At 40.8% G+C, this 26750-nt stretch overlaps 1 protein-coding gene across 9 annotated transcripts in view; it reads right to left on the reverse strand.

Moving 5' to 3' along the window:
• Positions 1-8120: 8120 nt before the first annotated feature.
• Positions 8121-26750, reverse strand: part of LOC109400406 (polypyrimidine tract-binding protein 2) — a 1522650-nt gene continuing 1504020 nt past the window's right edge. For all 9 annotated transcript variants that reach the window (XM_062846598.1, XM_062846603.1, XM_062846594.1 and 6 more), the window contains one exon: positions 8121-26282. In XM_062846598.1, coding sequence (XP_062702582.1) covers positions 26150-26282 — 133 coding nt within the window. In that variant the 3' untranslated portion in view covers positions 8121-26149. The remainder of the gene's footprint in view (positions 26283-26750) is intronic.

Here is a 26750-nt window from a genome sequence, read left to right on the forward strand (position 1 = left end):
CTTCGAAGTGTCCAGTGCGTATGTGCTGCAGCATATTCCACAAACTGGCCTCGAAATCACACTGAACCGCTACAACAACACACGGGTATGACGATGTGCACATTCAAATTGTCGACGACGACGCGGCCGATCCGAATGAAAAAAGAGGCACTTCCACTTTGCCTCCAAAAACACACTTAACCGCCCCGTACGAAGACGAGCACGCACGCAGGACGACGACGCGATGCAACGACGAACCAAGACAGACTGAAATGTCATCCGCTGCTGGCATCACACGACCGACTCGCACGAAAACTAGTTTTTTCCTCTAAAAGCACACACACAGGACGACGACGCGATGCAATGACGAACCAAAACAGACTGAAATGTCATCCGCTGCTGGCATCACACGACCAACTCGCACGAAAACTAGTTTTTTCCCTCTAAAAGCACACACACAGGACGACGACGCGATGCAACGACGAACCAAAACAGACTGAAATGTCATCCGCTGCTGGCATCACACGACCGACTCGCGCGAAAACTAGTTTTTTCCTCCAAAAGCACGCACACAGGACGACGACGCGATGCAACGACGAACCAAAACAGACTGAAATGTCATCCGCTGCTGGCATCACACGACCGACTCGCGCGAAAACTAGTTTTTTCCTCCAAAAGCACGCACACAGGACGACGACGCGATGCAACGACGAACCAAAACAGACTGAAATGTCATCCGCTGCTGGCATCACACGACCAACTCGCACGAAAACTAGTTTTTTCCTCCAAAAGCACGCACACAGGACGACGACGCGATGCAACGACGAACCAAAACAGACTGAAATGTCATCCGCTGCTGGCATCACACGACCGACTCGCGCGAAAACTAGTTTTTTCCTCCAAAAGCACGCACACAGGACGACGACGCGATGCAACGACGAACCAAAACAGACTGAAATGTCATCCGCTGCTGGCATCACACGACCGACTCGCGCGAAAACTAGTTTTTTCCTCCAAAAGCACGCACACAGGACGACGACGCGATGCAACGACGAACCAAAACAGACTGAAATGTCATCCGCTGCTGGCATCACACGACCAACTCGCACGAAAACTAGTTTTTTTCCTCCAAAAGCACGCACACAGGACGACGACGCGATGCAACGACGAACCAAAACAGACTAAAATGTCATCCGCTGCTGGCATCACACGACCGACTCGCGCGAAAACTAGTTTTTTCCTCCAAAAGCACGCACACAGGACGACGACGCGATGCAACGACGAACCAAAACAGACTGAAATGTCATCCGCTGCTGGCATCACACGACCGACTCGCGCGAAAACTAGTTTTTTCCTCCAAAAGCACGCACACAGGACGACGACGCGATGCAACGACGAACCAAAACAGACTGAAATGTCATCCGCTGCTGGCATCACACGACCAACTCGCACGAAAACTAGTTTTTTCCTCCAAAAGCACGCACACAGGACGACGACGCGATGCAACGACGAACCAAAACAGACTGAAATGTCATCCGCTGCTGGCATCACACGACCGACTCGCGCGAAAACTAGTTTTTTCCTCCAAAAGCACGCACACAGGACGACGACGCGATGCAACGACGAACCAAAACAGACTGAAATGTCATCCGCTGCTGGCATCACACGACCAACTCGCACGAAAACTAGTTTTTTCCTCCAAAAGCACGCACACAGGACGACGACGCGATGCAACGACGAACCAAAACAGACTGAAATGTCCCATTCTCTAGATTGAGTTTAAATAGTGGCAAAAGTAGCATGATCGAGTTCTCTTCAACGATCCTCTCTTCTTTAAATTAGTCAATATGCAAGTATGATAGCATTTTTTGGCCACAAAATGCTTGGCTGTGCTGCAATCTTGTAACACATTTTTCATAGATGATAGATTACGACTAGATCTTGCATTCTAATACAGTAGGCATTCCACATTGTTATTTTACACCAGATATACCAAAAAATGACGAATTTTTGAATAGCGCTTACGTCACTTTGCAGAATTACAGCAGTTTGGTCCTTATTGAAATTCAATCTAGAATTTTTGACTTAATTTTTTGTACGCAGTGAGATACTTCTAGCATCTAGCCGTGTACAAAAATTCAAGTCGACTGGTTTAAAATTGGCTGAGCTATCTTTTTTAGTCTAGTCTAGTGTACACATGCACACTTGGAAGAAACCTGAAAAATGAAAGCATCGACTACTTCTTAAATTGTCCTTGTCCTTATCAATGCTTGCAGTGAACCAGTGATGCATTACAAGTATTGAAGCAGGCAGATCTTCTGTGCATATCTATTCTGTATATATATATAAAAAAATGCAGTGGCATACGTGGGACCGGGCATAACTTGCGAACGGAGTGCCCGTTTTGGGTCATCTTTCGAGCAAATTAACCGATCAGCAGACGCGCCAACTTGGTCAAATTATTGGGGGGCAAAGCCTGGTTTTTCTGGTTTTTTGTATGGGAAAATCGAAAAATCAGTAAAAATCGTCAAATATTGGGGGGGCAAAACCATGCTTGCGCCCCCCCCCTAAGTTGGCGCCTATGCCGATCAGCAATAACTCTTGTACGGTCAGTGAATCAAAATTCAACCATCGCGCAACAATAATGACAATGTCGCAACCTGTATTTGTTGCGACAATCCACCCAATGCGACATAAGTTTGTCCCAACTTGAAAATAATAGGATAAACATCGTACACCACACGTTTAGAGATTTTTAAGCCTTGCATTGCGATTTTCGAACGGTAACTTCGAGTCGGTGAACACTGCAACTCTGCTGAAGATCTATCATCAAACAGTTTCGATTTTGGGTTAGTAATAATTGATTATTCACGAGTTGAAAAGTACGCAACAAATTCAGCTTCCGTTGTCTGCAACAAAAAATTTCGAGATCATGTCATTATCTGTTACCAGTAGGGATAAAGAGTAATCGTCGCGCCTTCTTTGTTGCTTGTTTTGTGCCTCTTTTATCTGACAATTCTCTTCACTGTGTACGGTTTGATTCGTATTCATAGTGGCTGTGTTTATAAGAAAAAAAAGTTACGAAAATCAGCTAAAGAATAAGAAAATTGATGAAGTACGTACCATTGATTTTTTTTATGAGCAGGAAAGAAAATCAACACGTTCGAAATGAAACCAATCTACAGTGCGGTGCTGTTATGAGCCCAACAGTTGTCACAGCTGGGCAAAACAAAGTTTAAATCGCATTAAATCAAAACCAAAGAACTGGGACATCTTGTACCAATCGCTCCGAGAAGTATGTGGTAGTTAAGCAAAAACGTTGGGAGTGACATTGCTAAGAAAGTTAACGTCACTCCGTCGGGGTTTTCTTTCCTGGAACGGGACATAGAATATTCCCCCTAAGCCCTGGCTCAAGCCTAGGTTTAAGTGCCACCCGCGCGCACAGCATGCTGCGATCTACTAGTCTTGTTTGAAATTGAGCTATAGCGAAAAAGTGCCCAAAATCCCAACCCCTGCCCAAGTTGCGCGGTACTCTATGTATAACATTTCACAAATGTAGGCATTGGAGAAAATGAAACCGTTGATGTGATATAAATATGATACAGGTATAAATATTTGTTACATTAATAAGACAGCGTAATTATTTAATGTGTTTAAAGCGTTCTTGGTGTTACTTGTTGTATTTTAACTTGTACATATTCCCCTAGTATGAACGCACATTTATAGGGCTCTGGCAGCATTTCGGGCCGCGATTAAGTACTAGATATGTAAACCTTTCCCTGGCACAGACTTCAAGTTATAGAACTCTAGTGATGAAATCCGAATCGAGATGCCCGATTAGGATAAGTTTTTCTAGACATAAACGAGCTATGGAAGCAGAAGCAACGACTGCCAAATGAAAGGCGAAATGCTATTAAAACACAAACTCCAGAATAACTGATGGACCTAGAACAAATATGAAACCTCTTCATCCTGTGATCGGAAGGTATTATCCATCTGGATAACAGGGCACATTTGTAAGGTTCTATGTGTCGTGATATGTCAACCCTCTGTAATAATTAATTTATATTTTTTAGCAACTGAAGTAAAAAATTCAAATTCAATCATTTAACCCTAGTAGGACATTGGGGTCAATATGACCCAGATAGGCACGCTCAACGTTCACAACGCCATCGTGGTGCGAAAAACCTAACATCTGAGGAGGGTTAACATTGAATAGCTTCTCAAACGGAGAAGTTTTCAACTAAATCGACGATGTACTGGTGGACGGCCGCCACTTCTCGCACGTTAAATCTTTTAAGGGTCCCAACATCGACGCAGATCACTATCTCGTAGTTTGTAAGATTCGACCTCGGTTGTAAACCGTGTTGGACTCTTAGGAACAGACAATCGATGCGTTTCAACATCCAGCGTTTTTTAGCGACGGTACGGTACCTAGCTGACTATAATCGAAAGCTGAAATAAGTAAGATCAACGAGAGTGATAACTCCTACATACACTCAATACTGCCCATCTTCGCATGTCAGTCCCATGTTGTTTTTCAAAGAGCCTGCCTTTTGTACTATAACTCCAATTATTTTCATAAAAATGTATACACTACATGCACACCCTTTTCGTGGCATATTGAGCTGTGAAATAAGGCGGGATAGGTAACAAATTTGTTTTGAACAGACTCGTAAGTTACAAAAATATGATTCGCATTAGAAATGACATGGGACTGACATGCGAAGAGGGGAAGTATAGGAGTCTATCCAAGGATCGATGGAAGATGACCACGGAACGGATGGTTTGACGAGAAGTACAAGAGGGAAAACGAACCATAAATTGTTGTGGACATAGGGAAGCAAGAGTAGCCGAAAAACGAACCGCAAAATAATATGAGGAAAATGTGATTGCTCAGGTGCAGCAGAGAATGAAACAAAATGATATGCGTAGGTTTTACAAAACTGTCAACGACACGCACAGAAAAACAGCGCCTCCTCCCGTTATGAGAATGTCTGTGATGGAAACTTCCTGATAGATAAAACAATGGTGGCTGCCAGGTTGAGAGAGTAGTTTCGAGATATTCAAATCACGACTTCAAGGTTATCATAAGAGACCTGAACGCTCAGGTAGGCCAGGAGGAGGGTTTCAGACTGACGATTGGAAAGTTCAGCGCTCACCAGCTCACCAGCGCGAAAATGGTCTAGACCTCATCGATTTCGCCGCCTCCAAGAACATGGCCATACGTAGCACCTTCTTCCAGCACAGCCTCCCGTATCGTTACATCTGGAGATCACCACAATAAACGGAATCGCAAATCGACCACGTTCTGATTGATGTACACTTCTCCGACATCGACGTCAGGACCTATTGTGGCGTTAACACCGACTCTGACCACTGATGGTCAAATTGCGCCCAAAACTCTCCGTTATTAACAATGTGCAGCACCGGTGGCCGCGCTGGTTATGATCTAGAGAGAGTGAAGGAAACGAATGTCGCAACCACATATGCGCAGAATCTCGAGGCGGCGTTGCCGGACGAGGGTGTGCTCGATGTGGCCCTTTGGAGGACTGCTGGGCACAGTCAAAGCAGTTATCAATAACGCAGCCGAGAACACTATCGGGCACGTAGAACGAAGCGACGAAACGATTGGTTCAACGAGGAGTGCAGAACGGTCTCGGAGAACGCAGCGTGCGCGGTAATGTTGCAGCATGGAACCCTACAGAATGTGGAGTGATACAGACAAAAGCGAAAGCAGCAGATCTGCTTCTTCCGGGAGAAGCGCCATCTGGAAGCGGAGTATGAGGAAATGGAACTGCTGTGCCATTCACAAGAAATACGGAAGTTCCACCAGAAGTTCAATGCATCCTGCATTGCGGCTTCGTGCCGCAAGCCGAAATATGCAGGGATTAAGGACGGGAGCCTTCTGACAGACAATCGAGATGTACTGAATGGCGGAGAGAATGTAGGCACAGGGGTGATCCAGGCTGGTAAGGACGGTATCGCAACATAATTCATCAAGATGGGCTTTCAGATGCTGAGATGAACCTGCCTACGGCAGAAAATCCCTGAATAACAAAAAAGATGGACCCGTAAAAGTTGGCCACCTGTCTGCACCGGTTAATAGTCAAGATCTGGCGAACCGAACAGCTACCGGAGGAAGACAGACATAACCTGTCCCATCCACAAGAAAGTCGGTGAGAACTTCCGAGCGATCATCATTTTGAATGCCGCCTACAAAGTGATGTCTCACATCATCTTCCGTCGTCTATCACCTAAAATAAATGAGTTTGTGGGAAGTTACCAAGCCGATTACAGCGACAGCCAGTAGACAACGGATGCGATTTTCACCGTACGGCAAATCCTCAAGAAATGCCGTGAATACCAGGTCCCTTCGGTGATTAGGCCGGTAGTCCTCTATGGGCACGAAACATGGACTGTACATGCAGAGGACCAACGCACCCTTAGAGTTTTCGAATGGAAGGTGTTGCGTACCATCTACGGCGGAGTGCAGATGGAAGACGGGACTTGAATAAGGTGAATGAACCACGAGTTGCATCAGCTGCTGAGAGAACCAACCATCGTCCACACCGCGAAAATAGGAAGGCTACGGTGGGCCGGTCACGTTAACAGGATGTTGGATAGCAACCCGCAAGAAGACGTAGGTGGAGGACGATTTGCGAATCCTTCGCATAGTGCGAAACTGGAGACGCACAACCATGGACCGAGTCGAATGGATACGGCTCCTACGTACTCAGGTCTTAGTCTGATTGGTAAGGTAAGTATGGTTTTCCGGCGAAACTAATAGGGCTGATACGCGTTGGGCTGAATGGATCAAAATCAAGTGTTCGGATCCTCGGCTTTGCAGAAGATATTGATCTAATCATCATCGATCGTAGGGCAGTAGAAGAAGCCACGGTTCTCTCAAGAGGGTCAGGGAGGGCGCAGCGAAGATTTGCTTGATGATGAACTTGACAAAGACGAAGTACATTATTGCGGATAGAGACAGAGATAGGCCTAGTGGGCAAGGTTGCAACCATTCATTTGCAAAAATTTACATTCATTTGCTATTATCTCAGTTCAGAAGCATGCTATCGAAAAACAATGTATGGATGAATTTAACCTTGTAGTTTTATCTGAAAGTTTGCCGAATAACATTGGGGTCGCAAACGTATACCAAAGTCGTGAGCGATCTGTGAAGGCAACTCTCCACGCGGTGAATATAAATTTCATTCACGCTGTGGAAAGTTGCCTTCACAGCTCGCTCACGACTTTGGAATGCGTGTGCGACCCCAATGTTATTCGGCAAACTTTCATATAAAACTACAAGGTTAAATTCATCCATACATTGTTTTTCGATAGTATGCTTCTGAACTGAGATAAAAGCAAATGAATGTAAATTTTTGCAAATGAATGGTTGCAACCTTGCTAGTGGGGTTAGTGCTGAGAATTTTGAAATGTTTTGCAGATATCCAACGTCCACTACGAAGGGGTTTTCTAAAGACGTTTGCTGCGATGACGCGGACTCCTGCAGAATATCCGCTATGTTACAAAGGACACCTGTTCGGATACGTTTCAACACAAGGCAAAAACCGGAAAGTTTTTTTTTACAATTTTTATTCCTTTTTATGTGTATAATGTACTTGTTTTTTAAATTTTATTTAAATGTTTTTTTTTATTATAAAACGACAAAATCGTAGCCATATTTTTGTTTTCTTTTTACCTTTTAATCATTAATATATAATATATACTCTCCCTCTTACACATTCCTCCTTTTCATGTTTCCCTTTTTTTAGCAATTGTGTTCTTTTGTTTTTCCTATGGTTTTCCGGCTGCGCTTCTTGTCGTTCAATGTCGACGGCGCTTTGCTTTCTTTTTTGCTGATGTTTTCTGAACTGCGCTGCGCTTTCTGATTATCGAGATTTTCTCGTTTGGTTGTTTGCTTGTTTTTCTTTTTATGATTGTTTCTGCTTGTTTGAGAGCGTGTGTGTGTCTTGTCGCTTTGCTTTGCTTTTTTTGTTGTTGTGTTCTTGATTTTAGGTGTAGTTTCGTTTCCTCTCCTGCCCCCTTTTATATTTGTCTTGATTGACTTTGGATTTTAGTTGATGGTAGGTGTGCATCTCTTTCCTAATCTCATTTGTTTCCACAATTTTCTTCTAGTTTGGCCAATTGTGCAACCGTGTCTATCACTTTCTTCCCTCCATGATTGGTTTCGCTTAGTTTTTTCTTCTTTTGTTTCTATCCTGGTTTTAAGCTACTGATTCTGCGTTTTATTCAGCTATTACACATCTCATTCACTAAATGAATGTCAATTTGTTCCTTTAATTTGCTGCGTTCTGCTTTGATTCTGTTCAGTGTAGTCACATTCAATTTACTAACGGCTTCCTCTATTTTTGATTGTGTGTGTGTTATTTTCTGCGTGTGTGTAACTGGTTCTTCCCGGTCAGATGAGAGTTTCTCTCAATCTCGCTTCCACTTTCAATTCTACCCTCTAAATCGTAAAAGTACAATTTCCTTCAATAATATATTTTAGTTTACCTACAACATAATATTTCATAATCTCTCTTGTTCTCTCTTGTTTTGTTTGTTTTTTTTTGTTCTTCTTTGAGAAGATTAGTTGTGGAGAGTGTTCTCTCGCCTCTCGCTGCCAACTCCAGTCGGTCGCGAGACTTTTTACTTTTTTGGCTATACTCTAGTGTTTTCTTTTGTATGTGTATGTAAGTGTTTTTTTCGCTATCTCTACCCACGTTTTTTTGTTGTTTCTTTGTTCCTACTACTCTCAATTCTTCTTGTTTGCATTTTGCGTATAGTTTTAGGGCTTGTTTAATGTCTTTTAATGTTTGTTCTTCTATGTTACTCTTCCCTTTTTGGTTGGTTGCCTTTTTCTTCGATTAAAGCTCTCTTTGTTTTGACTTAACTTGTTTTTTATAGTTTTGATTTTTCTTTTCTGTTTTCAGATGAATACACGGATCCAGAGAACAAGTGGTTAGAATGTGGAAGAGAAGTAAATAGGAACGAACATCGTGAAGCGCAGCTTTAGTCAGCCAGCTCAGCCAGCGATAGAAGAAGAAAAAGGTGCTTAGAGCTTGTGGGGTGAGTAGCGTTGTTTGGGAAATGTGTTGTTTTAGATTTTTTGATATGTGTGCACTCGTGGGCCTATGTGGTGGTAAAATTGATGTGTTTTCGAATGGGAAATAGAGGAAGATCAACAAGCACAGAAGGTTACCGTTCCGTTACCGTTAGAAATTGAAATGCTATACCGAAGCGCAGGGTTGTCGATTTTTAGAGCGCAGTGTTGCCAGTATGGTAGGAAGGAAGAAAGAATAGATTGATATGGGAAACTGTTCCGAATTCAAGTTGTCATTTTATCGAGTGTTTATTTTTTTAAGATTTCTTTGAGGAGGAGTAATTCCTATGTGGTAGCGATTGAAGATTTTCTCTAATGGTACCTTTCCCTACATGTTAAGTATAATATGAACAATCGCTTTCTCTGATGCGACGGTACTCCGCCGCCGCAGATTTTGTCAATTTAACGCTAAAGTCTCAAATATAACACCTGTTGATCTCTTTTGTTTTACTCTGCAGTTAATTCGGTTTATTGTTTGTGTAAAAGTTTGCAATCAAAAAATTCACAATCATATGTATGCTTCTTGAACGCCTGTGATTGATCTGTTTTGTGTTGGTTGAGTGTCTTAAATTGTAAACATTTATCTATTTTTATTTGTTTTGGTTTGTTAAACACTGGAATTGTTCTTATTTCTCTCCTTTTACTGATTAGAGTGTGTATCGCTTCATGATGCTGATGGGGTTTTGATCTGTCGTTTTTTCCTAGTTTCGCTTACGCTGAGTAGGCCTTGATATCAATATATGCGTCATTCTGCGTTAATGTGTATGTGTGAGTGCAAACAAAAACAAATCAAACCATTTACCCGAAGGGGTGAACAATTCCACACCTGGCCTTTGTCCGTAAGTGTCAAACGTCAATGATATGGATATTTCATGTGAATTTTCTGCATTTTCCGCACAAAAACAGCCAACAATAAGTTTCTATTACACTTAGGGTGCTACTAGCTCTTGGCAATGTGTATTTATCCCCGTAAAATCGTGTTCGGTACAGCGTTCTGGAGGACACCAATTCGACACCGGCTGGTAGATCAAGCTTCCCCGCCGTTGACAGCCGTCTGTCAACGAATCTCAACTAACACACGAAGAAACGGAAATACAAAGAAAAGTCCATTACGATTTGAAATATTGCACTCGGTTTGGGAATTGCTCCAATTTTATCTTAACCCAATTTCTAACCTAAAAAACTAATCAGTATCACGGAAAACAAGTCAGAAAGATTTCATCAAAATAACAATCTAATAAACGTGGAAGCTTGATCTTTTCCCGATGCCGAATTGTGTTCTACACCCTCAAACATCTTCCGCTTTCCCTTTTGTCTAACAATAAAAATCACAACTATTAACTCCATCTTCATCTCAAAAAACGCGACGCGGTCACCATTCAGTTTTCCCCTTAACCGCCCACGCCTTTTTCCCATACTATCTAACCGATTTGGTCGTTTCGCGAGAATCAACGGTCACTCAGTTTTCCGCCATTTTGTTTTAGAACTTTCAAACTCAAATCAGTGCCGCCATCTGTATGTCGGTCGGTGCAACGGTACCTATAGGTGGCATCAATTGACTCTTGTCGATTTACTCTTTGATCTCTATAGAATTGACAAAAAAGGGAAACAAAAACAATAAACTACTGCTTTTTTTGTCTTTCTTTAGGTCTCTTCTAAACACAATTATATAATTGGTACAGCCTAGCGTTGCCTAACTGTGACGCTGTTGTCAAAGGGGTTACTTACAATTTTGTCATTTTGGCTATCTTGGAGACACATTTTGTTTCGGGGTTTCTTTTCACTTTATACGCGTCTATTCGTCTATTTGATTTGTTACGTTTCGTTTTTTTTGATTCGCATTTTTGTTTTGTCTATTCTCTAGATTTTCTTTGCTAGTGTGTGTGTGCCTCGCTGCCGGTGTCTGTATGAGTGAGTGCTTTCGTATGTGAATGTTTGTGAGAAAGTGGTTTTACGACAAAAGAGCGATACATTTGCGACGAACTTTTTTCATTCTTTTCGTTGAAATTGGTGAAATTTTGTTTTGTTTATAGACTTTTTAGGTGGAAAGTAAGAAAGTTGAAAATGTGCCTTTCAAGTAGCGTAGAAAATGTGTATTTCTGTTGAAGATTGCTTGAAAGTAAAAGGTGAACAATTCCACACCTAATGTGTCGATGAAATTGGCAATCCTTCAATGGAATTTCATAAGAATAGAATAAAAAGTGAACCCGTAGACTATGAGATTTCGATTTATTGTTCTTGAATATTGGATCCGAGGAAAGAATACCGATTAAAGCGATCTGTTCCTCACCTAACTGTCAAAGGTTATATAAAGGCATAATGACGATATGAAATTCTACACTTATCCAATCTTGAGAGGATTCTCCTCAAACTCCTGAGAGGATTCTCCTTATAATCCAGAGAGCATAAACAGATTCTCCTCAGAATCCTTAAACGATTCTCCTCAGAATCCTGAGAGGATTTTCCTCATAATCTGGAGAGGATTCCCCTCAGAATCCTGATTTCTGTTCAAAATCTTAAGAGGATTCTCATCATCCTGAGGGGATTCTCCTCAGAATCCGTAGAGAATTCTCCTCAGAATCCTGGAAGGATTCCCCTCAGAATTCTTAGAAGATTCTCCCCAGAATCTAGAAAGGATTCTTCTCAGAATATGGAGAGGACTCTTTTCAAAATCCGAAGAGGATTCTTCTCTGAATCCGAAGAGGATTTTTCTCAGAATCCGAAGAGGATTCTTTTCAGAATTCGAAGAGGATTCTTCTCAGAATCCTGAGAGAATTTTCTTCAGAATCCTGAGAGGATTCACCTCATAATCCTTACAGGATTCTCTTCAGAATATTGAGTGAATTTTCCACAGAATCCTGAGAGGATTCTCCTCAGAATCTTGAGAGGATTCTCCTCAAAATCTTGAAAGGATTTTCTTCAGAGTCCTAAGATGATTCTCCTCAGAATCCTGAGAATTACTACGATTTTTGGTAGGATTGTACTCAGAATCCTGAGAGGATTCTCTTCACAATTCTGAGAGGATTCTCCTCAGAATCCTAAAATAATTATCCTCAAAATCCTTAAGGAATTCTTGTCAGAATCCGAAGAGGATTCTTTTCAGAATCCGGAAATGATTTTTCTCAGAACCCCGAAGTGTTCTCTTCATAAAATTCATTCTCCTTAGAGTCCTTAGAAAATTCTCTTCAGAGTCTCGGGAGGATACTCCTCACAGTTTAGAGAGGCTTCTTTTTGAATCGAAGATGAAACATTTTTGAGGGAACAATTTTGCACCTGTTAATTGGGAGATATGTTCTTAAGAATACGGTAATCTTCTGCCTTTTCGTATATTTTTTGAACTAGTTACCTGGGTAGATTTTGTCCAGTGGCTCCTAGAATGGCTCTGAATCAAATGATTGCTGGTAGATCTAGGGCAATTGCTGTGACTTGTCCTCTGCCGGTTCGAATTGTAGGACTCGACTCCAGCGGTTTCGAAAGAACAATTCTTTACCTGTATATCTTCAAAAGAAACTTGATTGAATCTTACTTCTTTATTCAGAACTATCGCAGTAACTTATTCAGATACCTTGACGGTTTAGAATGCTCTACACCTGAATCGAACAAAACTTCTTCATTGGGAAATCGAATACTTGCGTAATGGTAAGAGGATTTGAGCCGGTGGGGTTCAATTTCACACCTGTCTACTTGAGGTTCAACCGAACCTCACTTCTTCATCAGGGGCCGTTTCTGAGATGAGGTATTTTCCGGAGGTAAATGTTGGTCAAGTAACTTACTTTTTTCCGGTGAACAATTCTACACCTGTAAATGGTTTGAAGACTATACTTCTAAATGAGCGAAATACCTTGAAGGCCTGAGGTACATGGTTCTACACCTGCTCAAAGATGTAACAACTAGAGCGATGGCTTTGAAAATGTAAAGCTCAAGGTCAAACTACCGCCATCTGGTCAGCATTTTGCCATGTGTGCTTGGAATGGCTCCCATACAATGAAATGTTAACATTTCTACATCTAAGACCATCTCAGTGACACAACCAAGAGGTTCGCAACGCACCATTTCATTCCAGTAGCTTTGGGGACAATTCTACATATATATCTCCTTCAAGGCAACTTGATTTTGGGACGATAGAGTGACGCTTGAACATCACTTAACCCAGAACCATCTCATCCACCATACTCATTCTGAAATCTTGAAAGCTTGAGGAGGCACATGATTCTACACCTTGGGTCACAGACGTAACAACTGGAACGATTTCTTCGAACTACCGCCATCTTGTGAACATGTTGCGCGAAGTACGACAACGCTTACTGAAAGGAGCTAGTGTTGAACGTTTAACCGTAATGTAAACAATAAGAGCGCTCCTGAATGCGAGATCTTCAAAACAATCTCAGTGACCCATTCGATGGGTTTGAAGGCTTGAAGTACCTAATTCTCTACCTATTTCACTTTCAAAATTATCTCAGTGGCTCATCAAGCGACTCATGGTTTGAATTTACAAATCATCATTTTTCTGCTCAAAAGTAGCCTGATTTTGAGTGATTCCTATTGTCTATATCGTCTCGAACGACAGCTTAACACGGTCATCTTCTACCTTTTCGTTCAATTCTTGGCCGATTCTACACGATACTGGCGAAAATCTCCATTGTAACACCCAGGTAGATCTGGTCCAGTTGAATCAGAATGACTCCGAATCAAATGGTTGCTGTTAGATCTAAGACGATCTGGGACTTACCCTTTGCAAATTGCAGAACTCGACTCCAGCGGTTTCAGGGAAACAATTCTTCACCTGTTTCTCTTTGAAAGAAACTTTATTGAACTAGAAGGCCTGAGGCTACATCTGGTCAAACACGTAACAACTATAACGATTTCTTCGAAAATTTATCGCTCAGTTCAAACTAACTCCATCTAGTGAACATGTACGTGATCTAACTCTGTGTACTTGGAATAACTACCTATGAAATGATAACACTTCTATATCTAAGATCATCTCAGTGTCATATCCATGACGCTTGAACATCAGTTCCTCATCCAGAACTATCTTAGTCACTCATTCCTTGAAGGCTTGAAGCAGAACATGATTCTACACCTTATCACAGGCATATTAATAGGAACGATTCCTTCAAACTACCGCCATTCGATGAACAGTAACCCCTTCGATGGGTTTGAAGGTTTGTAGTGCATGATTCCATACCTATTTCACCTTTGAGATCATCATTTCAGTGACTCATCAAGGGACTTAGGTTTTCAATGTACAAATCATCATCTTCCTACTCAAAAGTAGCCTGATTTCGAGTGATTCCTATCTCCTTATGGGTTTTCCTCAAATGTTGATGACATGATCAATTCTACATCTGATTATTGAAAGATACCTTCTTCAGCGATAACTAAACGCGGTAATCTTCTATCTTTTCGTCCAATTGTCCGATTCTACACGATATTCGCGAAGATCTTCGTTGTAAAACCCAGTTAGATCTTGTTCAGTAAACCTAGAATGGCTCCGGATCAAATGATTGCAGTTAGATCAAGGACGACCGCTGGGACTTGCCCTTTGTCGATTCAAATTGCAGGACTCGACTCCAAAGGTTTCGAGAGAATGATTCTTCACCGATATCTCTTTGAGAGAGTCTTCATTGGACCTCACTTCCACTTTCAAGACCATCTCAGTACCTCAAGTGACCTTGAAGGCTTGAGACGGTACATGATTCTACACCTACTTCACATTCAGGATCATTTCAGTGACTACAGTAAATCATCATCATCCTGCCCTAAAGTAATCTAATTTACGGTTATTTTGCTCAAAGGGCATCACATTTCATTCCTACATCTGGGATTATGACAATGATTCTTGAAGTGGCGTCACAGGTTTGCGCTTGACGTACTCAATTCTGCACCTATCTATTGCCCTTTTGCTGAGTTTTATAGATTCCGGTGCGAAAAAATGATAAGGCTTATTTTCAGCGAAGACGCATTATAAATGTTAATAATGCAAAACTATAGCTAATGGAGCACTCAACAACGCAGCGGTAACTATTCACCCGTACGTGGTCTGTTTTTATATCTGTGGGCCCACGCAAGAAAAATTCACGCAACTTATTTTCGCGCAGGAGTCTAAACAGTTGGCATCTTCGCAATAACATCATAGTTTTTTTTTCTCAAATATTGATAACATGGTCAATTCTGCATTTGTTCATTGAAATATATCTTCTTGAGTAATAATTTATACATAGGAGACCGTGTTCTTCTATCTTACCGTCCAATGCTTGTGCGATTCCACACGATATTGACAAAGATCTCCATTACAACCACAACATCCAAGTAGATCTTATCCAGTGGACGTAGAATCGCCCAGACTGAAATTATTGGGTGCAGATCTAGATTCAGTGTTTTCTATTTATTTATTTATTTATTTATTTATTTATTCTTTATTCGCTTCATCTGACTCGTGTCTTAATGAAGGTGGTATAGAGGACACAATTCTACACCTGTCCAGTGGTATAGACAATTTTCATGGACTTTCGAAATAAGCGGTTGATTCAAACATCATTGTAAGTAGGTGAATTGTACTTCCATGGCTTATGACGTTACTTTCAAATGGAAATGATTCCACCTCTTAAAACAAGTGGGTTTTTGACGCAAATACGACAGACAGTGGGTGTCTTTCGCAGAACTCGTCACTTCTTCCACCTGCAGGTATTGAGCTGTATATTACGAAATGGATGCCTGTAGCTATCGAGTTGTTCATCCTTAAACTGAATTGCGTGATGAAACGTGCCTTATTTTGGTAGATTTGCGTTTTGAAGACACAAATCAAGTGGAGGAATATAAATTAGCGGCTTCAGGAGAATAATTCTTTATCCGTATCTCTTGGTTCTTGATCGATAACTTCATTGAACCTCACTTCTGCATCCAATCACCGAGATGGTTCGTCACTCATTCAGGGACCTTGAAAGCCAAAACGTAACAACTAGTACGATTTCTTCGAAAATAACGACTACAAGCTACCACCATCTGGTGCAAATGTTGAACAGGATCTTACCCTGCGGGATTGGAATGAATCCCATACAATGAGATGATAACACTTCTACATCTAGGACCATCTCAGTGACGAAACCAATAGATTCACAACGCACCATTGGCCTTTAGTAGCTTTGGGGACAGTTTTACACCTCTTTAAAAGTGACTTGATTTAAAATGTCTTGAACCTTACTTCTTGATCTGGAACCATCTCAGTATCACATTTAGTAACCTTGAAGGCTTAAGGTGGCACATGATTCTACACCTGGTCACTGCCATCTGGTGAACAGGTTGCACGAAGTACGATTTCATACAACAACGCTTACAGTAGGCGCCCAGTGTTGACCGTGAAATTGTAAGAAAAAGTATATGAGCACCCCTGGATATGAGAATTCGAAATCATACAGGGACTCTTCCGGTAGCTTTGGAGGTTTGAAGTTTACAATTATATATACCTATGTATTTCCCATTCAGGATCAACTCAGAGTGTGTGTTTATCTTATCGAATGACATAGGCTTTGAATGTACAATTGAACAGCTTCCTGCTTGAAAGTAACAGAATTTGAAGTGATTTCACTGTAGAGATCGAATCTCATTTTTCCCATTTGGGATTATGCCAGTGATCCTTGGAGTCGCTTCACAATTTTCCACTTGACTTGCACAGCTCTCCATGTATCTTTTCAAGATCAACCTGTAGGTATTGAGCTGTACAGCCCTCCGTATTCATCACAAAATTGAGATTACTTGCGTGTCCGTTATGAAATTTCGGAGGATTTGTCTTTCTTTCCAACAGTGTTCTCTTTAGAGAGTTCGTCCTTTCAAGATTATACTTGTCAAGAATCAAAACTTGCCACACTTCTTTGTGACCATGTCTCATTCAGTGATCTATGTGATTTGGAGGGCACAATTCTACACCTGTCCATTAAATCTTCGTTGAGTTTTGAGAGAAGCGATGCTGAAAATCGAATCTCACTCTAGTGGATTGCTCCTCCATGGCATATGCCGTGACTTTCAACCTGAATTGGAAGGATTCCACCTCTTTCCAAAGAAATTTAGTGGTTTTAGGACCGGGTTTGTTCTACCCCATGACGGATGAAAGACTTCCAACGTGCTTCACAGAACTCCTTCCACCTGTGGGAGTTAAGCTGTGCACCTAGAAATTGATGCTTGTTGTTCACCTCCTAAAAACCCAGAACTGAATTGAGTGCTTTATCAAAAGAATGAAACACCCCTCGTTTTAGAAGATTTCCGTTTTGAAGACATAAATCGAGAACGAAACGCTGGGGATGATTCCACAGCTTGTTCGGATCAATCAAATGCAAATTGGAGGACAGATGGAAGACCTTAGAGTTCCTCACGGTAATTGTAAATTCAATCAAAATTGATTTCTTACAATTCAGTTATAATTTCTTAAGATGTCGGAGGACTAGTCTTCCATAAAACTTGTTTGCTCTAAGCTTTCAGAATCTGTGTCAATTGGCGAATTAAAATTAATTTTCACCTAAACTTGACAGTTCGATAATTATTTCCTTAGGAGAACTGTCAAGTTTAAGTGTTGAACTGTCAAATTTAAGTGAAAATTAATTTTAATTCGCCAATTGACACAGACCCTTAGTTGAAGTATGAAGATTAACGTTAAGGCGCAAAACTTTCCATAGCATTGCCAGAAGAACCTTATTTGTGATCATGTCTCATTCAGTGATTTCTTCGGTTTGGTGGACACAATTCTATACCTATCCATTCAATCGCCATTCGTTGATTTTTAAGATCAGCGGTGTTTAATTGAATCTCATTCTAGTGAATTGGCTTCTTTAGCGGTGTTGAGATAATTCCATATTCTGAATCTGCATGCGAAACTGAGCCGAAATCCAAATTTTCATTAATTTTGGTGCGAAGTTTGTATGGGAGCGATTTGTCGAATCACCCCTCATCGCATTTTGTACTGGGTGGAGCTGTCAAACCGTTACCCAGCTGTCAAAAGGTGATTTCAAAAAATCTCTTTGAAATTGATTTTAGGTACCAAAATAAAGTGCTAAAAATATGAAAAAAAATCATAGTGGCTCAGAAAAAGGTGCTCTTTCGTATAAAATCAAAAAATCGATACATTTTTCTTAATTTAAAAACCCAATTGTAGCTCCTTGGCGTATGACGTACGTAGCTTTCAACCAAATGGGAACGATTCCGCCTCTTGACCGAAAATGATACGATCTCTAACGTGTTTCACAGAACTTCCACCTGTAGGCGTTGAACTGTACATCTCGAAATCTACTCTTGTAGGTATCGAGTTATTCCACTCTTATACATCCCGAGCTGGTTAAAGGGATTCACCTGTAGCATGAATCACGTCACATTTTAGAAGATGTCAAAACATGCATCATAGACATACATTTAGAATCATTAAGAAGTGGGGAACAATTCCATACCTGTCCGAAGCAATCTGATGTGATTTTGAGGACAGATGGTAGACGTCCTTTCAAGATTAAGACTTATCAAGAAGCGAAACTTAGCACACAGTTTGAAGTGAGCTCTTTGTGATTACGCTTCATTCAGTGATTTCTATGATTTGGAGGACACAATTCCACACCTGTCCGTTAAATCTTCATTGACGCTTGAGAGAGGCTAGTAGCGTATGCCATAACTGCCAACCAAATGAGAACTTTTCTGCATTTTCCAAATAAATTTTAATGATTTTTGGGATCGATTCTGTTGTACCACATGACAGAAGGCGATAGACCTTCAAGGTGTTTCAACAAACTCAAGACTTCTTCCACCTGTAAATGTTTTGCTGTACATCTCGAAATCGATGTCTGTGTAGGTATCGAGTTGTTTACCCCTAAACACCCCTGATCTGGTATGAGTAAGTTGTATGCTGAGAAGAGATTCACATTTTGAAGACACAAATCATCGAAAAGTGGGTAACAATTCCACACCTGTGCGACTCCAATCTAATGCGATTTTGAGGACAGAAAGAAACCTTAAATTTCCTCATAATTCTAACTTATTCCATGGACTCCGCTGTTCACTTCTTAACACCTGTTAGGTGTCGAATTGTTCACCCCTAACCTTAGTGCAATCAATTTTCAACATAAAAGATTTGAAAAAAGAGTAGAGTACGAATAGTAAGTGTTTTGTTTCGCAAATGACGATCCACGGTTCTAACAGAGGGCTAGGGCGCAAAGGGGGAAAAGTGTCATGTCCCGAAGTCGGGTTTTTTTCTTCTTCTTGGTTCCCTACGTAGGTATGTTTGTGTGTATGTGCGTCTTCTACCGATCGGAAATGGTGCATCATTCTAAGTTGTTGTAAAGTAGTTTTAGAAAACCTTCGTTTTTTTGCAATTTTAGCAATAAGTAGTTGTAATAGTAGTTAGTGATAGCATAAGAGTTATAGTAGTGATAGTAGAAGTAGTAGTAGTAGTAGTGATAGAAATAGTAGTAGTAGCAGCAATAGTAGTGATAGAATGAATAAAAGTAGAACTTGGATATAAGTTTGACACACTTCCCTTTACGGGATGGATTATCCGTTTGAATGTGTGGGTGTCATTTCTCCTACGAAGATTGGATAAAGATTCCTAACGATAACCGCGTGTAATAATAGCATATTCTTAGCGCGCGCGTGTGTGTGTAGTAAGCTGTAGCAGCAGTGCACGAAAGCGACCTTTTCTTTCTCTCTCTGCCTCACTCTCGCTTCCTGATAGTGATTCTCGAGGGAAAAGCGTAAAAAGAAACACAAAAATTGAATACTGAATCGATGTTGTTCGCTTGTTGCGGCGAGGGGTTCCCACCTTACCAAGATGTCTGTGATGGGGTGGGAAGCCGCGACCACGAACGAACCACGTAAACTATAATCTTAAGCATTGAGGGAAACTATTTATAGTGGAGCAAAAGGGGGGGGGGATCATAACTAAAAATAAGCATATAAGGAGTTTCTTAAACGCGCGCTTAGCTGCTAGGGTTCTAAACTTAAGAAAAATAATTAGAGTTTAGGATGTATTATTGCAATAATAGTTTCGTTTTTATTTTGTTTTTTCTCCAGTTGCCACAAATGCACATCTCGGGCGCCTTACAGGATAAGAGGTTCAAAAATAATAATAATAATAGTAATAATAGATATAGGTAATAATCAAGAAAAACTCCTTTTCTCACAGCTTTTTTCTCGATTCTATAGATTTTCTGTTTAGTTTTTCATTTTTCTTTTTTTCTTTGCTACAAGGATTGGAATTTTTTGTTTTGTGTTTCATAAACGTAGTAGTACGAACGAACATCATTATCATCATCATTGAGACAGCTGGCGCTGTCTCGCTCTCGCTTTCTCTCTTTCTTCCTGTGTGTGTGTCTCTCTCTCTCTTAATCGATTAGAGTTCAAATACATTGATATAAGTTTTTTTTGTTTGCGTTTTTGCATATTTTTTAAATTACTTTGCGTGTGTGTGTGTGTGGTTTTTGTTTAGCGTGTTGGATGTGTGTGTGTGTTTGTTTTTGTCATACAATGATAGGTTGATAGATCCACTTGTTCCATCACTGTTCGCAGAGCAATTCAGGGACGCGGATGATAGTTTTTCGCATTCTCAAGATAGTATGTGAGAGTTTGCTTTAGTATCATTGAGAGTGTAAACATGAGAAAGGTAAACGTCAAACAACGAAAGAGGTTGCTGCCGTTCCTGGTTATCAGAAAACAAAAAAAAATAGTCGGGAAGATTTACAGCGAAAAGAGAATTTCACGCACTGGGGGGAAGGGTGCGTTCACTGTCCGGTTGTCATTTTGTTTTGCATTTTTTGTTGGTTTTGTTTACGTTATGTTTTACAGTGTAACAACACTACTTATAGATTTAACACTAAATAAACAGTTCCAGTGTGTTCACTTCTTGTCTCTGGCATTTACTTAGTTTACTTTAACTAATAGAAAAAAAAAACATCTTTCCCTACTAACGACATATCTTTTGGCTAGCATCGATAACACGAGTTTTGATCGTTTCCAGTTTAGTGTGTTTCGGTTTTCTTTTGAAATCTCTTTAATTCCCTCTCTTTATTTCTTGGTTTTTATTTTTGTCTGGCTCTGTCCCTGCCTGTCCTTAGCGATCTGTTCTTCTGTTTCTTCGTACACGCGCGTTGGTTTGTGATTCATTTTTTTCTTTACATTTCTAACAACTAAGAAGAAGTTTGAAAGGGGTGCAGTTCGAATTTAGCGTGTGGGCTGTGGTCTGTTTGTGTGTTAAGGTGTATGGGTGTTTGTGTTGTCTTAACAGTTAGTAGATAGCATATATGTGGGTGTAACTTTGTGTGTGCGTGTGCAAATAAAAAAATTGAAGCAAAATTAATAGATACGTGTTTCTCCAGCTCCTTTAGAAGGGGTGTGAACAGCTACGAGTAAAGAAGAGGGTTATGTGTCAACGATTTTTGCCTGCGCCTTGTTCAAACGCCGGCGCTCTACTAGTACATAGCTAATAAGATAGTTTTCTATAGTTGATATCCATTTACTTGATTCATTTTGCAGTTGTGTGGGTGTGTGGGTATCTATGTGTGACGCTTGGTTGATTTCACTTTAGCGTGTATTGAATCTCCCAACTGTCAAACGAGAAGGGGTGTGACACAAGAGAACTCGAACTGAAAAATCCCAGCAAACCTGAACCAGAGCATCGGATTACTTGGATGCTTTGGCGGGATAATCCGCATCAGAGGCGGGATATTTCGAATTATTTTGTGTCGCACCCCTCTGCCGTTGTTTTCATTGGCTTGTGTGGGTGTTGGTGTGTTGTAAGTGTGAGTGTTCAATAAGAAAATGTTCACGTCTTTCCTTGTTTGTTTCTGTAGTTTGTTTTTATTTTGTTCCATTCACAATAGTATATAATAATAGAGATTGAAGATTAAAGATTTATCGCTAAAATATAACATCATCTGATTGTCGAGATTTCTCATATTCATTATTCGAATTTCTCTGTCTCTCCCTCTGTCAGCTGTCAGCTAGCTTGCCCTTGCGTTTTTTGGCCCAAACGTCCCTCGCCACACGATGACAGGCGGGCAACGGCGGCGGGCTCCGGGTTCGTATGATTTTCACTTGTGTCACCACGTGTTTTTTACTTCTTCTGTGTAAACTGCTGTCACCTTTGCTCTCACCTCTCACGTCATTCTGTATGTATGTGTGTGTAAATATTTTTGTTCAATTGTTCCTAGCTTTTGTATTTACCCATTTATTTCTACGTTTCTTTTTTGAATTTGGATCACCCCGCGTTCTCTGCATTACACTTGTGTTCTGATTCCTTGTTTTTAATGTAGATTAATATTCTAAATATATAGTTTTTAATATACCTTTGTTTATTATAATAATCATAAAAAACTGTTTTAATGATTTAATCACCACTTTTTATAGTTTAATTTTACTATGATTTCTTCCGGCTTTTCCAATGCTTTGTTTCGCTCTCTCTCAGATTCTTCCAATATATAATTAACCGATTGTTTTGACGTAGGACTACGTGTCTGTCTAAGTGTCCTCCGCCTACTTCGCTCTGATTTTCTTCGATAAGCTCAAAAAATGCAACGCCTACTATCTCTGTCACTAGGTTTCTTTTTTTTTTGTTGTCGGTTTCGGTCCGCGTGCGTGAGAGTACACCATTTCCATTGTTCTTCGGCCTTCCTCCTCTGATGAATTGTCTCGCTCGCTCTCTGGCATTCTCGCTCTCGCGTCTATCGCTCTCACGGTCACGCACTCGAATGATTGTTTTCAGCAGTGTATTTGTGTGTGTGTGTTTGTGGTTTTTTCGCCATCATTACAAAATATGATTGATTTTCTCTCACCACGCACCGCCGCCATTAACAACGAACGTGCTCTCTAATATACCTGTTTCATTTGACACACGAGTTTTTGTCTCACTTTCGACGAGGGGAAAGAGCGCGCCGACTGGCGGGCGGGATGGGAAAATACCGCCCGCCTACTGTGTGCGAGTGCGACATCTAGTTACGCGACTGAACACATCAAAAAACGACAAACTCAGAAGGTACACTGTAAATTTGTTTCGCAGATCGATTTTCGAATTTCAAAGCAAAATTTAATTTTGAACCAAACATGTCTGATAACTGAATGACATTCAGCAATTTCCTTGCAAATGTCAACTGATTATCAGTTGGGCTTTGCTGAGATTATCAATGAACCTCAGTGAAAATCATTTCACGCGATATTTCGAAAAAAAAAGTGATAGCAGGAGGGAGAAAACGCATCGATAGTGGGAAATTTAGAAGTTTTCCAGCAAATTTTGTCCGTGTTTTTATTTTGTTATTCTCGTTTGTTTCATAACACACACGCGCATTCTATTTGGCAAATGATCACAAAGCAAATCACATATTTCCCGGAGGCAGGAAGCGATCTTCGGCTGCTTTTCTGAAGGAGGGGGCATCAATTCCATACCTCCGTTTCCTCTCCAATTCCCAAAACCACGTTCGAGCAATAATAATAACCCTTAAAGATTTACACAACTATCGTCCTACTAATAAATGATTCGACAATCACAATCACGATGTTTGCGCCCGCCGCGAGGCCCTTCGTACCCGCCTAAAACGTCGTCGCCATTCGCACGCGCGCGTGCGCCCGGGGTGAACAATTCTATACCTGAGATTCTTTGCCCTCGGCCACGTCCACGCGGGCGGTCGGTCAGCCCTGCGGACTCCCTGGCGGCCCTGCGGCGGAAACTATTGCAACTAAGACAGACACAAAACGAATCTCACCCGGTTCTACCTCTTCTTCCCCGCCCTGCCTTGCTTACACACTAAAGCTCTATTGTAAATGTGTCTCGGTATAAATAACTACAACTTAGACTGAGAGTGTAAATAACGGTCGATAGTCGGGGGTTGTGACGGGCGGGGCTGACACCCTATGAACAAATATAACCTGTCTCTTTCCTAGCTCGAGTCTCGTCACGCGAGACTCTTCAATCCCGCCTACTCGACTCAGTAGGCTAGGCCCCGCCCACTTTACAAACCACGCCCAAACAGTAATAACAATTCTACAATTAAACAATACTGGAAATTATTCGTCGTTTCGCTTTCCTCTGCGCTTGCTTTGCATTATTTCCGAGCTGCTTCTTCTTCTCCTGTTCTCTGTTGTTTCGTAAATTTAAATATAATAAATTGTAAAAATAAAAAAAAAATATTCCATAAACTAGACTCTAACTATCTGTTAATAATACAGTAGTGTAATTGTTTTCCTTCGAGTTCCCTCGAACTCCTCTTCTTGTCATACTCCTACGACTGCTAGCGTTGCTTCGCTTTCGGTCTTGCTCTTTCACGCACACTCTCTCTTGCTTTCGCTCTCGCTCTCTCTCTCTCTTTCTTCTATGTGTTTGTAACAGATCGTCGCCATACTTGTAAACGTGCACACCGAGAGAAGAAAGAAAAAAGTCAGCCGTTATAGAACTTTCAAGTCGGCGTTTCATCCTCTTCCGGTGTGCGAGTGAGTGTGATTGCATTCAATAAACAATAGCTAGGGGAAGTATATAGACTAATTAAGGTGTGTGTACACCATCGTCATAGTATAGGGCTAAAAATAGGTAAAATCTAACACAAATAGGTAAAAATTAAAAACCAGCCACCAAGATTCATAATTCACATTTTAGTTTTATCTTTGTTCACATATACTTTTTAAAGAATATAGTTTGCCATTGTTGCTTTTCATAAAGGTATAAAAGTAGTGTAATCGTAAATTTGTTATAAATGTAGCCGTTTTAGCTAGGTTTTTAGTTTAAGAGTGTAGTACTAACTGAGAGAAAACTGGAAGTAAAATGCGAATGATTGCGCGCGCGCTCGCTCGCTCGCGTCTCGCTCCATTCTCGCGCTCTTTGATTCTCCTTGTTTTTTTTCTTCGTTTATTAAATTGATACTATTCAAAAAGATGATCAGATCTGCTCTCCGCTAGAATTAGGTTGTTTGTTTTGATTCAACACGCATTGGAAAATTCAACTACTTCTGCTTCCATTGTTTCTTTTTTTTTCACAGAGGGGGGGATGTACACTTAAATACATTTTGCTACAGCTTTTTTTCTCCTCCTTTCTTTAGTCTCTGTGTCACACCACCTACTTAAATCTTCCCATTACATTTTTCTACACCTGTTTTTTTTACTCTGAACTGATAAGTTTAGTTTTCTTCTAGTTTTTTTTTTGTTTTGTTATAGGTATAATTTGTTCCCATTTAACGCTTCTTGTTATCATCTTCTTGTTCTAAGGTAAAAAGATTACACATTTTTCAATTTACATTTGTTTTTTTTCTTTTTGTTTCAGTGTAGGATTCATCAGTATGTGTGTCTATGTGCTTTTTGGCCAAGCCCCATTTCGGTGTGTCAACGCGCATTTGTGTGTAATCGGATTTCAATCAGAGCAATGGCGCAGCAAACGTCTTTTTCTTCTTCTTTTGCGGTGTACAACAACTACTGAGAAAAGGTGTGTAGATTTTTTTTAAAAGTATAGTAGTACTAGTGGGTAGCTTTGATTCTTCATTTTCATATAGTAGTGGTGGTACGTTCTAGTATGATTGTGTTTGTGTGTGTGAGTGTAAGAGATGACGACGAACTCGACCTGTCTCCATTCCATTCCCTCTCCAAACCCTCATTTTCGTTCCGCTCTCTGTAACAACGCGCTAGTTCCTCATATCCCACTTCTTCGAAATCGATCCATCAGTCTCATCTGCTCGCATTGGGTTGCTCTTTGTTTACGGGTTTCTGTCTCTGTAGGTGTGTGTGTGAGTTGTGAGTATGTGAACTTCCTACTGATTCAGTACAGTCAGTAGTCCATTCCCACATCCTAAATCAAACCAGCGTTTCGGTTCGGTGTATGTATCTGTGTTGAGGGACTGAGAGCAAATTCCTATGGGGGGTTCTTCCTTAAATTCTAACCTCTAAACAAACGAAATAATGATGATTGATGATGAACTCTAAACACTAGATCGGTGACGGTTGGTGGTGGTGGTGGTGGTGGTGCTGGACACTACTACTATTAAACTGGTTGATGCGGGTGTGTGGGTATGTGTGCCTGGGATATATTTGGGTGCACCAGAATCTCGCGCACACACACATTTAGATGTTGGATTTGGAAAAACTGACACGCAGATGGTTCGATTCCGAGAGCTGGTAGTTGTGCATCTTGATCAGTGCGCACACGGCCTCCTCGATCGAGCTGAGCTGTATCAGGGCCATCTTGTGGTCCTTGCTGCAATGGTAGAACAATAGAAAGGGAGAAAAATGGATGACTATATAATATTTGATTGAATTCACATTAACGTGTATTTTAGAAGTATTGGACACTGTATGATATTTATTCTCTCCTTCTCTTTCACTCTTACAGAAAATATGTAAACTTGGCCTTGTCAAGAATCGTCAAAATACCATACAAAATCAATACAATGCAGTACCCTATTGGGCCGGAAAGTCTGGAGCAATTCTGAAAAAGGCTTACCAACACAGACAGACGTAACCCTTTGGGTTCATTAACAAATGTCATAACGCTAAAATTGATCGTTTTCAACACCCACCCACCCCTTCGTAACATTGTTTATATGGGGAAATTTTTATTTTGTTCGAGGGGCAACACCACGAAGGACACCCACCCACCCCCTCCAGCGTTATGACATTTGTGAACAAGCCCTTTTCATAAAAATGCATCGTCCAGTTCACACTA

Source organism: Aedes albopictus, chromosome 1, assembly GCF_035046485.1.
Source record: "Aedes albopictus strain Foshan chromosome 1, AalbF5, whole genome shotgun sequence".
Taxonomy (NCBI): domain Eukaryota; kingdom Metazoa; phylum Arthropoda; class Insecta; order Diptera; family Culicidae; genus Aedes; species Aedes albopictus.